The following is a 14,825-nucleotide window of genomic DNA, read 5'->3' on the forward strand; positions in this document are numbered from 1 at the left end:
TGCAGAGATGATTGGTGCTGAGACCAATTTTGCTTTCAGGGTCTCAAATGCCTGCAGACACTCTTTATCAAAGATAAATGGCGTGTCAGCAGCTAGCAGGTTGCTTAGAGGTTTAGCGATTTTTGAAAAATCCTTTATAAACCTCCTATAGAATCCTGCATGCCCCAGGAAGCTTCTGATTGCCTTAACATTGGCAGGTGGTGGTAATTTTTCAATTACTTCAACTTTAGCTTGATCCACCTCTATTCCCTTGTTCGAGATTTTGTGCCCAAGGACAATTCCTTCAGTCACCATAAAGTGACACTTTTCCCAGTTTAAAACCAGGTTGGTCTCTTGGCATCTCTTTAGAACAAGTGCTAAATGGTTGAGGCATGAGCTGAATGAGTCTCCAAACACTGAAAAGTCATCCATGAAGACTTCCAGAAATTTTTCCACCATATCAGAGAAAATTGAGAGCATGCACCTTTGAAAGGTTGCAGGTGCATTGCACAGGCCAAATGGCATCCTTCTGTATGCAAATACTCCAGATGGGCATGTGAATGCCGTTTTCTCCTGATCTTGGGGATCTACTGCAATTTGATTATAACCTGAATATCCATCCAGGAAGCAGTAGTATTCATGACCTGCTAGTCTTTCTAGCATCTGGTCTATGAATGGTAAAGGAAAATGATCTTTTCTGGTGGCTGTATTGAGCCTTCTGTAATCAATACACATACGCCACCCAGTAACTGTTCTTGTAGGAACTAGTTCATTTTTTTCATTATGAACCACTGTCATGCCACCTTTCTTAGGGACGACTTGGACAGGGCTCACCCAGGGGCTGTCAGAAATAGGATAAATAATCCCAGCCTCTAGTAATTTAGTGACCTCTTTCTGCACCACTTCCTTCATGGCTGGGTTCAGCCGCCTTTGTGGTTGAACCACTGGCTTGGCGTCACCCTCCAGTAAGATCTTGTGCATGCATCTAGCTGGGCTAATGCCCTTAAGATCACTGATGGACCACCCAAGAGCTGTCTTGTGTGTCCTTAGCACTTGAATTAGTGCTTTCTCTTCCTGTGGCTCTAAGGTAGAGCTTATGATTACAGGAAAGGTATCACCTTCTCCCAGAAATGCATATTTCAGGGATGGTGGTAATGGTTTGAGCTCGGGTTTAGGAGGTTTCTCCTCTTCCTGAGGGATTTTCAGAGGTTCTACTATTCTCTCTGATTCCTCTAGGTCAGGCTGAACATCTTTAAATATGTCCTCTAGCTCTGATTCGAGACTCTCAGCCATATTGACCTCTCTTACCAGAGAGTCAATAATATCAACACTCATGCAGTCATTTGGGGTGTCTGGATGTTGCATGGCTTTGACAACATTCAGCTTGAACTCCTCCTCATTGACTCTCAAGGTTACTTCCCCTTTTTAGACATCAATGAGGGTTCGGCCAGTTGCTAGGAAAGGTCTTCCTAGAATGAGAGTTGCACTCTTGTGCTCCTCCATTTCCAACACCACAAAGTCAGTAGGAAAGGCGAATGGCCCAACCTTGACAATCATGTCTTCAATCACGCCTGATGGGTATTTAATGGAGCCATCAGCAAGTTGAAGACATATCCTGGTTGGTTTAATTTCTTCAGTTAAACCAAGCTTTCTGATAGTAGATGCAGGTATTAGGTTGATACTTGCCCCAAGATCACATAAAGCTTGCTTGGTACAATTACTCTCTAATGTGCATGGTATCATAAAGCTCCCAGGATCTTTAAGCTTCTCAGGTAAGCTTTTCAGAATGACTGCACTGCATTCTTCAGTGAGGTAAACTTTTTCAGTTTCCCTCCAATCCTTCTTATGACTTAAGATCTCTTTCATGAACTTAGCATAAGATGGTATTTGCTCAAGTGCTTCTGCAAACGGAATCTTTATTTCAAGAGTCCTGAGATAGTCTGCAAAGCGGGCAAATTGCTTATCCTGTTCCTCTTGGCGGAGTTTTTGAGGATAAGGCATTTTGGCTTTGTATTCCTCAACCTTAGTTGCTGCAGGTTTATTACCTACAGAAGTGGGTTGGGAAGCCTTTTTAGAAGGGTTGTCATCAGCACTTGTATGTGACTGATCCCCCACTGGCATTTGAATGCCAGAGGTGGAAGCTGGAGTGGCGTTAGACGCCACTTCCTTGTTTGTTACTGGCGTTTGAACGCCAGAACCATGCTCCCTTTGGGCGTTCAACGCCGGATTCATGCTTGTTTCTGGCGTTGAACGCTAGGAATGAGCATGGTCTGGGCGTTCAGCGCCAGCTTTATTCCTCTTTGGGCTCTGACTGTCCTCAGAGGGATTTTGAGTAGCCATTTGTTCATTTCTTGGTTTCCTGCTGCTTTGAAGTGAGGTATTTAATGTTTTCCCACTTCTTAATTGAACTGCTTGGCATTCTTCTGCTATTTGTTTTGACAATTGCTTTTCTGTTTGCTTTAGCTGTACTTCCATATTCCTGTTAGCCATTCTTGTTTCCTGTAGTATTTCTTTGAATTCGGCTAGCTGCTGAGTTAGAAAGTCTAATTGCTGATTGAATTCATTAGCCTGATCTACAGGACTGAGTTCAGTAGTTACTGTTTTAGCTTCTTCTGTCATGGAGGATTCACTGCTTAGGTACAGATGCTGATTTCTGGCAACTGTATCAATGAGTTCTTGGGCTTCTTCAATTGTTTTTCTCATATGTATAGATCCACCAGCTGAGTGGTCTAGAGAAATCTGAGCTTTTTCTGTAAGCCCATAGTAGAAGATGTCTAATTGCACCCATTCTGAAAACATTTCAGAGGGGCATTTTCTTAGCATTTCTAAAAACATTCATTATCTCCTTGTTTGAAGCCTTGGATGCTTAGCCTTAGCTGTGTCATCCGTTTTGGAGGGAAATAGTGATTCAGGAATTTTTCTGACAGCTGTTTCCATGTTTTTATGCTGTTCTTAGGTTGGTTATTTAACCACCTCTTAGCTTGATCTTTTACAGCAAATGGAAATAGTAATAATCTGTAGACATCCTAATCTACTTCCTTATCATGTACTGTGTCAGCAATTTGTAAAAATTGTGCCAGAAACTCTGTAGGTTCTTCATGTGGAAGACCAGAATACTGGCAGTTTTACTGCACCATGATAATGAGCTGAGGATTCAACTCAAAGCTACTAACTCCAATGGAGGGTATACAGATACTACTCCCATATGAAGCAGTAGTGGGGCTAGCATATGACCCCAAAGTCCTCTTGGACTGTGCATTTCCACTTAGTTCCATGATGGAGTAAGGGAGATGGTATGTATGTTGCTATTATTTATTTTATAAAAATTTATTTTATAAAATAAAGTAAAAATAAAACAATTAAAAACGAAATAAAATAAAAAATGAAAATATTTTTTTTTTTGAAGATTTTCGAAAAATTTGAGGAAAAGGAGAAAGTGGTTAGGATAAAAAAAAATTTTTTTTTTGAAAAAGATAATAAAATATATACTAAAAAGATAAGAATTGAAAAATTTTGAAATTGAAATCTAAATTTTTATATAAAATTTTCGAAAATGTAGTTTAAAATTAGTTAGAAAAGATATTTTTTTGAATTTTAAATTTTATGATGAAAGAGAAAAACACATAAAAGACACAAGACTTAAAATTTTTAGATCTAATGCTCCTTATTTTCGAAAATTTTGGAGGGAAAACACCAAGGAACACCAAACTTAAAAATTTTAAGATCAAGACACAAGAAAAACTCAAGAACACCTTGAAGATTCACAAGAACACCAAGAACAAAAGGAAGAACACCAAACTTAAAATTTTTAGAAAACTTTAATAAAATTTTTGAAAATTATGAAAAGATTAACAAGAAAACACCAAACTTAAAGTTTGGCACAAGATTAAATCAAGAAAAATTATTATTTTTTTTTTGAAAAAGGATTTTAAAAAGAAGGTGCCCAATTGCTAAGAACATAAACCCACGCTATAATTAACTGAGCTAAAAATGTAATGTGTTTTAAAGATGTATTATTTTTATGGATAAAAGTATAATTTTTAAAAGATAAGGTTTTGAAAAAGCACAAGAAAAACAAGAAAAGACACAAAACAAGGAAAACTCAAGATCTAACAAGAAAAATAAACAAGAACAACTTGAAGATCAATGAAGAATAAAGACACTAATACGAAAATTTTAAAGAAAAAAATACAAAATATGAAATTGACACCAAACTTAGAATAGGACACTAGACTCAAAGAGAAATTTAAAAATTAATAAAGAAAAATAATATTTTTGAAAAGAAAATAAAAGACTCTGACCCAATTACCAAAATCTTCCTAATCTAAGAAATAAAATAAACCTTTAGTTGTTCAAACTCGAACAATCCCCGGCAACGGCGCCAAAAACTTGGTGCACGAATTTGTAATCCGCACAACTAACCAGCAAGTGCACTGGGTCGTCCAAGTAATACCTTACGTGAGTAAGGGTCGAATCCCACGGAGATTGTTGGATTGAAGCAAGCTATGTTTATTTTATTTGTCTTAGTCAGGATACCAATAGGATTCTTTAGCCTCGTATTTTAATGAAGAAAAAGGGCATAAAATAAATAGTTATTACTTTAATAATGGAGAATAAAAGCGTTACTTGTTGTGCAGTAATGAGAAATATGTTGGAGTTTTGGAGATGCTTTGTCCTCTGAACTTCAACTTTTCCTTGAAATCCTTTCCCACACGCAAGGTTCCTTCCATGGCAAGCTCTATGTAGGGTGTCACCGTTGTCAATGGCTACTTTCCATCCTCTCAGTGAAAACGTTCCTATGCTCTGTCACAGCACGACTAATCATCTGTCGGTTCTCAATCAGGTTGGAATAGAATCCATTGATTCTTTTGCGTCTGTCACTAACGCCCAGCCTTCAGGAGTTTGAAGCTCGTCACAGCCATTCAATCCCAGAATCCTACTCGGAATACCACAGACAAGGTTTAGACTTTCCGGATTCTCATGAATGCCGCCATCAATCCGGCTTATACCACGAAGATTCTGATTAAGGAATCTAAGAGATACTCATTCAATCTGATGTAGAACGGAGGTGGTTGTCAGGCACACGTTCATGGATTGAGGAAGGTGATGATTGTCACGGATCATCACCTTCTCCATAATTAAGCGCGAATGAACATCTTAGATAAGAACAAGCGTGTTTGAATGGAAAACAAAGGAATTGTATTAAATCATCGAGACGCTGCAGAGCTCCTCACCCCCAACAATGGAGTTTAGAGACTCATGCCGTCAAAAAGTATGTAATTCAGATCTGAAAATGTCATGAGGTACAGAATAATTCTCTAAAAGTTGTTTAAATAGTAAACTAGTAACCTAGGTTTACAAAATATGAGTAAACTAAGATAATTGGTGCAGAAATCCACTTCTGGGGCCCACTTGGTGTGTGCTGGGGCTGAGACTAAAGCTATCCACGAGTAGAGGCTTTTCTTGGAGTTGAACTCCAAGTTATGACGTGTTTTGGGCGTTCAACTCCGGATCATGACGTTTTTCTGGCGTTTAACTCCAGACAGCAGCATGTACTTGGCGTTCAACGCCAAGTTACGTCGTCTATCTTCGCGCAAAGTATGGACTATTATATATTGCTGGAAAGCCCTGGATGTCTACTTTCCAACGCTGTTGAGAGCGCATCAATTGGACTCCTGTAGCTCCAGAAAATCCATTTCGAGTGCAGGGAGGTCAGGATCCAACAGCATCTGCAGTCCTTTTTCAGCCTAAGTCAGATTTCTGCTCAGCTTCCTCAATTTCAGCCAGAAAATACCTGAAATTACATGAAAATACACACACTCATAGTAAAGTCCAGAAATATGATTTTTGCTTAAAAACTAATAAAATTCTATTAAAAACTAATTAAAACATACTAAAATCTACATGAAATTACCCCCCAAAAGCGTATAAAATATCCGCTCATCACATAACAATTAATGTAAAAGACATTGCAAACTTGAAATTAAACTCTAACAGAACCTACTTAATCTAACATGTAAGACTTGAATTAAATTAAATTAAATTCTAACTAAACTTCTAGTGCCTAGTTAATCTAACATTTTAGATTTAAACTAAATTAAATTAAATTAACTTCTAACTAAACTTCTAACCTAGTTAAACTATTAACATTTAAAACTTACAAATTTTAATTGAACTTCTAATCACTACTCTAACTAACAGTTATTTATCACTCCTCTAACTTGCATTTGTAGTTTCAAAATTCTAACAAACTACTCTAACTACCACTTGTAGTTTAAAAATTCTAGTAACACTTATAATCAAATTTTAAGTGACTTAATATTACTAACAATTCTGATCTTTGTCAAAGAAAATAAATTTCATGCACTAACCTCTTCATGAATGCTACTAGCAATATGGGCAACTCCTTCCAACCGATAGATATGATTCGGGTGCCATTTTTTCAGTTTTTAATTTTGTGGTATTGTTGCCTAAATTTTCTCTCTTTAAAATGGTTTGGGGGTGGAGGAAGTTGTGAAACGCAATTCGAAACAAATGAGTTCGAATTCTATATATAGGTACAATACTATTAAATCGAATCTATTACATTCGATTTACTTATGGGCTACATTTGCTATAAATCGAATTCACTCAATCTGATTTACCATGGGCTACAAATCGAAGCAATTTGATTCGATTTACCATGGGACCTAATCGAAACTCATTGATTCAATTTACGTATGGACTACTTTGCTAAAATGGTTTTTCGTAGTAAATCAACACTAATGAATTCAATTTATTGGTACACCTACTAATTTGAATAAATTGGATTCGATTATATAAATATCCAAATAAGGCATTCGTGAACCATGTTTTCATTTAGGACATTCATGTAAAATTGAATCTTATTCAGTTTGTTTATATAATTTGTCCATTAATTACATAGAATTATATCAGCAAAACTATTTTTTATACTGACCATGTAAGAAATTATCCAAAAAAATATATGATTAGACGACTATATAAAAAGTTTTACATCATACATCAATAATAATAATAATAATAATAATAATAATAATAATAATAATAATAATAATAATAATAATAATAATAATAGACTAAGGTATTTAGCTGTTTATAATAATTTTTTTCACATAATAATTAACTTAAGTTGTTTTTTAAAAATATAGAAGACCTTTTCCCAGTTTATTATGAAATTAACCATTTGTTTAAAACAACTTATTTTATATTTTCATAAAGAATTTTCAAAAAAAAAAGAATGTATTTTTAAAAGCTATACAACATGTAGCTTAGAACAACAAACAATAACAAGCATTGTCCCACTAGGTGGGGTTGTTTACATGGATCAAACAACGCCATTGAGCTCTATCATGTATCATGTCTACAGAGAGACTGTTTACATATAGATCTCGTTTGACCACCTTATAGATGGTCTTTCTCGATCTTCCTCTGCCTTTCACTCCTTGTCCATCTTCCGTCTCATCTACCCTCCTGATTGGGTGCTCTGTTGGTCTTCTTTTCACATGTCCAAACCACCTGAAACGCGATTCTACCATCTTTTCCACAATAGGTGCTACTCCAACTATCTCTTTTATATTTTCATTCCTTATTCTATCCAATTGCGTATGACCATTTATCCATCTCAACATCTTCATTTCTACTACACTTAACTTATGTTTGTGTTCCCCTTGCCGTCCAACACTCTGTACAATAAAACATATCCAGTAGCAGTGCGATAGAATTTACTAGACGCATTCCGCCATTTTGACCAACATGCTTAGATCCTATAATTTAGATCATGTTCAATTTCTCTATTATCCTATATGATACGGCCAAGATACTTAAAACTGTTAATATTTCATAGGATGTTTTCTCCGATCTTCACCTCTATATTAGGGTTTTCCTTCGGCAGCCAAACTTACATTCCATATATTTCGTCTTGCTACGACTTATGCGCAGACCATACACTTCTAGAGCTTCTTTCCATAAATCCAACTTCTTATTTAGGTCTTATCTTGACTCTCCCATTAGAACGATATCATCAGCAAAAAGCATGCACCATGGCGCAGGCTCTTGGATATGCTCTGTGAGTCCTTCCAAAACTAATGTGAAAAGATATGAACTTAAGGATGATCCCTGGTGTAATTCTATACTAATAGGAATTTTCTCTGTCACACCACCTTGAGTCTTCACACTAGTTGTAGCCCCAATCATACATGTCTTTAATTGCACGAACATATGCGATCCTTACTCTCTTTCTTTCTAAAACCTTCCATAAGACCTCCTTTGGCACCCTATCATACGTTTTTTTCTAAATCAATAAATACAATATGTAGATCCCTTTTATTACTACGATACCTCTCTATCATCCTTCTTAACAGGTATGTAGCTTTAGTGGTGGATCTGCTTGGCATAAAATCAAACTAGTTCTCTGTTATATGTGTCTCTTGTCTCAGCCTCCGTTCTATCACTCTTTCCTATAACTTTATAGTATGGATCATAAGCTTGATCCCTCTATAGTTTTTGTAACTCTGTATATCCCCTTTAGTCATGTAGATAGGTACTAAGGTGCTCTTTCTCCACTCATCTGACATCTTCTTTAACTTTAAAATCTCATTAAAAAGTTTGGTTGACCAATTGATGCCTTTCTCTCCAAGGCCCTTCCAAACTTCAATCGGAATATTATCAGGTCCTACTACCCTGCCATTCTTCTTCCGCTTTAGAGCCTCTTTTACCTCGAAGACTCAAATCTTTTGATAGTAGTCGAAATTTTGATCATCTTCTCTCGCGCATAACCGACTAAGGCTTGGAAGAGTCTTCTGTCCTTTATTAAATAACTTGTAGAAGTAGTTCTTCCACCTTTCATTGATCTTCTCATTTTGAGCCAAAACTTTCCTGTCTTTATCCTTTATGTACTTAACATGATCCAAGTCTCTCGTTCTTCTTTCATGGCTCTTTGAAATTCTATATATACATTTTTCTCCTTCCTTCATGCCTAAAAGCTGGTAGAGACCCTCATATGCTCTTGTTCTTACTTCACTTACAGCTACTTTTGTCTCTTTCTTAGCTGCTTTATATTTTTTCCAATTATCTGCATTGTGGCACAAAGACCACTCTTTAAAACACTCCCTTTTTGTCTTTATTTTTTCTTGTACACTCGCATTCCACCACCAAGACTCCTTGTCTCTTGGTCCTATTCCTCTAAATTCACAAAAACTTTCTTTTATTGTTCTTCTAATAACTTCTTCCATCTCTCTCCACATCTCATTCGCGCTTCCATCCCCTTCCCACTTTGTCTTTTCTCCTACCCGTCTTAGAAAGCTTCTTTGTTCCTCACCTTTCATCCGCTACCACCTCGTCCTTGGGTTCTTTGTATGATGTCTTTTTCTCAATTTTTTCTCAATGCGAAAAATCCATGAAGAACATCCTATATTATGTTGCTAAACTCTCTTTCGAAATAATTGTACAATTAATGCAAAATTTCCAGTCGGCTCTCCTCAACAAGAAAAAGTCTATTTTCAAGCTTGTCATGCCACTCCTATGGTTATAAGATGTTCGTCTCTTTTTTTAAAACATGCATTTGCGATGAGAAGGTCAAAGGTTGAGGAAAAGTTCAAAATAGTTTTACCCTTGGTATTGACCACCTTAAAACCATGGCCTCTGTGAAAACTTCCATACCTAGTTATAACTTCTCTTTTAACATGACCATTTAATCCTCCTAAGAAAATCTTATCTCCCGAAGGTATGTCTTGGGCCAAACTCTCTAGATCCTCTCAAAATCTTATCTTGTGTTGCTCGTCCGAACCCACTTGCGGTGCATAAACGCTAATCACATGAAAAGTACCTCCTTCCACCGCAAGTTTGATAGAGATGATCCAATCACCCACCCTCTTGACATCCACTTCGTCTTTTTTCCACTGCTTATCCACGATAATACCTACCCCGTTCTTATTCTTCACCATTCCTGTATAACAAAGTTTGAACCCGGAGGTATCCAACTCCCTAGCCTTCGCGCCGACCCATTTGGTTTCTTGCAAGTACATGATGTTAATCTTCTTCCTTGTCATGGTATCCACCACCTCCATGGATTTTCCTGTTTTCTGCCTTTGTTCCATATCACAAATCTCAACCTTCTGTCACTCTGACTTTTACCTTTACCTTTTTTCCTTGTGAACTAGCATATTTACCCTCGCCTGTTGATGAGCGGATAATTTATACGCTTTTTGGTATTGTTTTTGGATAGTTTTTAGTATAATCTAGCTACTTTTAGAGATGCTTTCATTAGTTTTTAGGCTAAATTCACATTTCTGGACTTTACTATGAGTTTGTGTATTTTTCTGTGATTTCAGGTAATTTCTGGCTGAAATTGAGGAACCTGAGCAAAACTCTGATAAAAGGCTGACAAAGGACTGCTGATGTTGTTGGATTCTGACCTTCCTGCACTCGAAATGGATTTTCTGGAGTTACAGAACTCCAAATGGCGCGCTCTCAACGGAGTTAGAAAGTAGACATCCAGAGCTTTCTAGAAATATATAATGGTCCATACTTGATTCGAGATTTGACGACGTAAACTGGTGCTCAACGCCAGTTCCATGCTGCATTCTGGAGTCAAACGCCAGAAATACATCACGAACCAGAGTTGAACGCCAAAAACACGTTACAACTTGGCGTTCAACTCCAATAGAAGTCTCAGCTCGTGTAAAGATCAAGCTCAGCCCAAGCACACACCAAGTGGGCCCCGAAAGTGGATTTCTGCATCAATTACTTACTTCTGTAAACCCTAGTAGCTAGTCTAGTATAAATAGGACATTTTACTATTGTATTTGACATCCTGGATCCTGAATTGTATTTTTTGATCCTGTGATCACGTTTTGGGGGCTGGCCATTCGGCCATGCCTGAACCTTCATCACTTATGTATTTTCAGCGGTGGAGTTTCTACACACCATAGATTAAGGGTGTGGAGCTCTGCTGTACCTCAAGTTTTAATGCAATTACTACTATTTTCTATTCAATTCAGTTATTCCTATTCTAAGATATTCGTTGCACTTCAACATGATAAATGTGATGATCCGTGACACTCATCATCATTCTCACCTATGAACGCGTGACTGACAACCACTTCCGTTCTACTTTAGACCGGGCACATATCTCTTGGATTCCTTAATCAGAATCTTCGTGGTATAAGCTAGATTGATGGCGGCATTCATGAGAATCCGGAAAGTCTAAACCTTGTCTGTGGTATTCCGAGTAGGATTCAGGGATTGAATGACTGTGGCGAGCTTCAAACTCGCGATTGTTGGGCGTGATGACAAACGCAAAAGAATCAAGGGATTCTATTCCAACATGATCGAGAACCGACAGATGATTAGCCGTGCCGTGACAGAGCATTTGGACCTTTTCACTGAGAGGATGGGATGTAGCCAATGACAACGGTGATGCCCTACATACAGCTTGCCATGGAAAGGAATAAGCAGGATTGAAGGAAGGCAGTAGGAAAACAGAGATCCAACAGGGACAAGCATCTTCATACACTTATCTGAAATTCCCACCATTGAATTACATGAGTAACTCTATCTTTATTTTCTGCTTTATTTATTATTCGAAAACTCCATAACATTTATTATCCGCCTAACTGAGATTTACAAGATGACCATAGCTTGCTTCATACCAACAGTCTCCGTGGGATCGACCTTTACTCACGTAAGGTATTACTTGGACGACCCAGTGCACTTGCTGGTTAGTTGTGCGGAGTTGTGACTAAGTGTGATTCACGTTTGAGAGCACTACCAAGTTTTTGGCGCCATTGTTGATGATCACAATTTCGTGCACCACCTGTTCACAAAAACGCGAAAATCCTTACTCATTTAACACAACACCCGGACACCGATAGAACAACTCTTGCTCATTTGACACTGTATGCGAGCCATATAGCACGTTGCTTCCAAGCAACGACCTAGCTTTAGCGCAATAACGTTTTTGACCCATGTCATAAAAATTCGACTAAGTTTTTATGTTGGCTATCAAAAACCTATCACAATTCTTCTCCTTTATCCATGCTTGGAACCCACTATGTAAAAATTAAAAATTCAAGATAAAAAGTCAATTAGCTACTACCCTTTAAGTAAATAAGCGAGAGGGTCTGAAAGGCATGATTTTCTAGAATCAAAGGCATATTATATATGATCTATGAAGTATATAATGCAAGTGATGACTTACTAACAAATTCTCACTAGTTTTACGACCTTAAAGCAAAATCTCATGCAAATATTAGACACAATGATTGCATGTTATGGGAGTCTGGAAAAGTTCACCATTTCACCAGAAATATGCTGATACACCTATTAAGTGGACTGATCACTGATGGTTCAAGCTTCAAACTGAACAAGATTACAAAAAATAAATTGATGTCTATCCACAATAAATTTTGACATTTTCCACCACATAACTATGACGACAGATTTCAGAAATAACATTCCCTTTTACGTTCCCTGATCTAATTAGTACAGTATCAATATGGAAAATCATGGCTGGGACTATCATCAGCATGCATGTCCATGCAATCACTGGAGTTGGAAGAATTTGTATCCCGGTTCTGGCCGCTAGGATAAGTAATCTCACTGTTTCGGGTTCCATTCCCGGATGACATGAGATTACTTGAAGGGCAGCTCCCCTGTGCCAGATGGTATGGCTGAAGGCTGCGGCGAATGGGGCTAGAGAGTGCATTTGAGAACACAGAGTTCTTTGGTTGTTGATCAGGTTGCGCACTTCTCATTCCCTGTCCCACAAGAGTAGCTGTAAATGCATTAGAGGGTACGGACGCACCAAAATTAGCGTGCATTGCAGCCTGAGTGTTCTGTTGATGGAGTGGCTGCCTTGGAGACACCGGTGACTCCTCTGCTCCAAATTCAAGCTCATTCTACATGCACAAACATAGCTAACAGTTATACCTCTATTCAGCTATCACCATACACTTGAAAATGAACTAATTTGGTTTGATGAATATCCTGAAACAATGCAAGTTTAGTGGGGATAAAAGGGTGTATATTTTCATGCTCTGACTTGTAAGATCACAACCTGAAATATGGTTGCACGAGACCTACGGGGTTAAACAGTTTTCAGATAAAAATGGGATGAAAATTGTCATGGGCAAGTTAGGTGTCTAACATTACACTTGAAGCTCCTTCATGGCACCTCTTAACGAAACATATGCTAAGAAATAAACATCTCGGATATCATCTCATGGTATTCAGTGTGCAGAAAAATCAGAAAGACATATTGAAAGATTTTGTTCCACATAAATTACTTCTAATCTACTACTCCTATGAAAACCAAAGGTTGAAGAATGATACCCATTAAATTCAGAACTTGACATTCAAAGCAACTGACTAAGAGACCTATAAGTCTGTAACTCTATAAGTTATATACGACAATCAGACGTCGATTCAGCATAAATGTTGAGTACTTAGGCCATAAGGTCATGAAAATAAAGAGCAATCTGTGTACTGGCAAATAGAGCAAAAGAGGGTTGAATAAGCAATGCTAAAGCATAAAACTTAGTAAATATTCTCTTTTGACACTACAAAACCTGCAACTGAGCAACTATATCACCAGTGGTCACCCTTGTTCCTTCTTGCTGTTGTCTAATAATCCATTGATACATCTTCTCCTGTGATAAAACACCAACAATCACTGTTCTTAATCTCTTTAAAATTTGGGCCAATAAAACAAGCATAACACAATTATCAAAATTTCAAGTTTTCAACAGCAAGCAACACATCCAAACGCACCAAACAACTGGACAAACAACAAGAAATATTTAGCTCGTTATGCACAAAATACAATCCACCGAAACCAAATCAGAAATCAGGAACTTGGATGAGCAATTTTCAATTTTGCAAATACACTCCAAGTTACTTCAGGGAAGAAATTGGGATTCTCCAAGTCCTAGATTCGTGGAAACTCAAATCAGAAATTAAATTCTTCTACTCAGTAGCTACCTGCCGGGTAGCCCTAAATTAAAGCACAAAACCTCAATCGCAGTTTAAAACATAAAAGAAAATTAAAGAAAAAAAAAAGATTTTTCGTTCAGATTGAACAATGGAAATTAAGAATTGAGTTGAAGAAATAGAGGAAAGGGATAGGAATAAAGAAACCGACGAGAGCGTGGCGTTCACCGGCTTGGAAAGAGAGTTTCTGTTGGTTCATGGCGTGGGTGTAGAGATGGGAGAGGGAGTTAGCGGTGGTGCAGAAGGTGGAGTACATGGTCCGATCCACCTCGTCGAGGCGCGTGGCCACCGACTTCCTCTTCTTCCCCATCTTCGTCCTCCTAACTCAAAGAAGAACAAAAGGACAAAAGGTAGGCGTTGGGGTTCCGAAAAGAGTCGAAGGAAGGGAATGAAATGAATGGGGCAAGGTGAGTTAGATGGAGATGGCGATGGAGGTTGAGGGAAAAGAATTGGAAAACTAGAAACGAATAAAAAGAAAGATGAGTGACGCTGCAGATTATTTCTCCAAGTGGCATACACGTGGCACATCTTGCCACTCAGTCAGATACCCCTTCGCTTTTTCGTTCTTTCACTCCAACCCAGCCTAATTTAGTTTAATCTGGGCCAACTCATCAACACAAAACACTTAATTTAAGCCCAATAGCAAATTTTGTCTAGTAATTGCTATAATGTTTAAAAAGTAGTATTTAATTATTAAAAAAAATTAAAAATTAATATTTAATTTAAAAAAAATATAAATAATAATTTTTAAATATTTAAAATTTATCACAAAAAATAAATTAAATAAAAATAACCACTAAATTATAAATACCATAAAATTTATCATTTTATTTTACACA

The 14,825-nt window shown here is 37.4% G+C and overlaps 1 protein-coding gene across 1 annotated transcript; it reads right to left on the minus strand.

Moving 5' to 3' along the window:
* Window positions 1-12,213: 12,213 nt before the first annotated feature.
* LOC130966681 (uncharacterized) lies at window positions 12,214-14,442 on the minus strand. Its single transcript, XM_057891503.1, has 3 exons — window positions 14,138-14,442; window positions 13,566-13,646; window positions 12,214-12,896 (listed from the first exon to the last, which is right to left on the minus strand). Exons 1-3 carry the CDS (start codon window positions 14,294-14,296, stop codon window positions 12,489-12,491), a joined length of 648 nt encoding a protein of 215 aa, XP_057747486.1. The 5' UTR covers window positions 14,297-14,442; the 3' UTR covers window positions 12,214-12,488.
* Between the last annotated feature and the right edge of the window lie 383 nt (window positions 14,443-14,825).

The sequence above is a fragment of the Arachis stenosperma genome, chromosome 3, assembly GCF_014773155.1.
Source record: "Arachis stenosperma cultivar V10309 chromosome 3, arast.V10309.gnm1.PFL2, whole genome shotgun sequence".
In the NCBI taxonomy this organism is placed as follows: Eukaryota; Viridiplantae; Streptophyta; class Magnoliopsida; order Fabales; family Fabaceae; genus Arachis; species Arachis stenosperma.

Excerpts from the sequence above, each read along its gene's own strand:
- LOC130966681 (XM_057891503.1), bottom strand. The coding sequence starts at position 14,296 with ATGGGGAAGAAGAGGAAGTCGGTGGCCACGCGCCTCGACGAGGTGGAT. Across the intron at positions 13,647-14,137 it reads CCGGTGAACGCCACGCTCTC|GAGAAGATGTATCAATGGAT; the intron begins GTCGGTTTCTTT and ends GTTTTATCACAG. Across the intron at positions 12,897-13,565 it reads ATATAGTTGCTCAGTTGCAG|AATGAGCTTGAATTTGGAGC; the intron begins GTTTTGTAGTGT and ends TTGTGCATGTAG.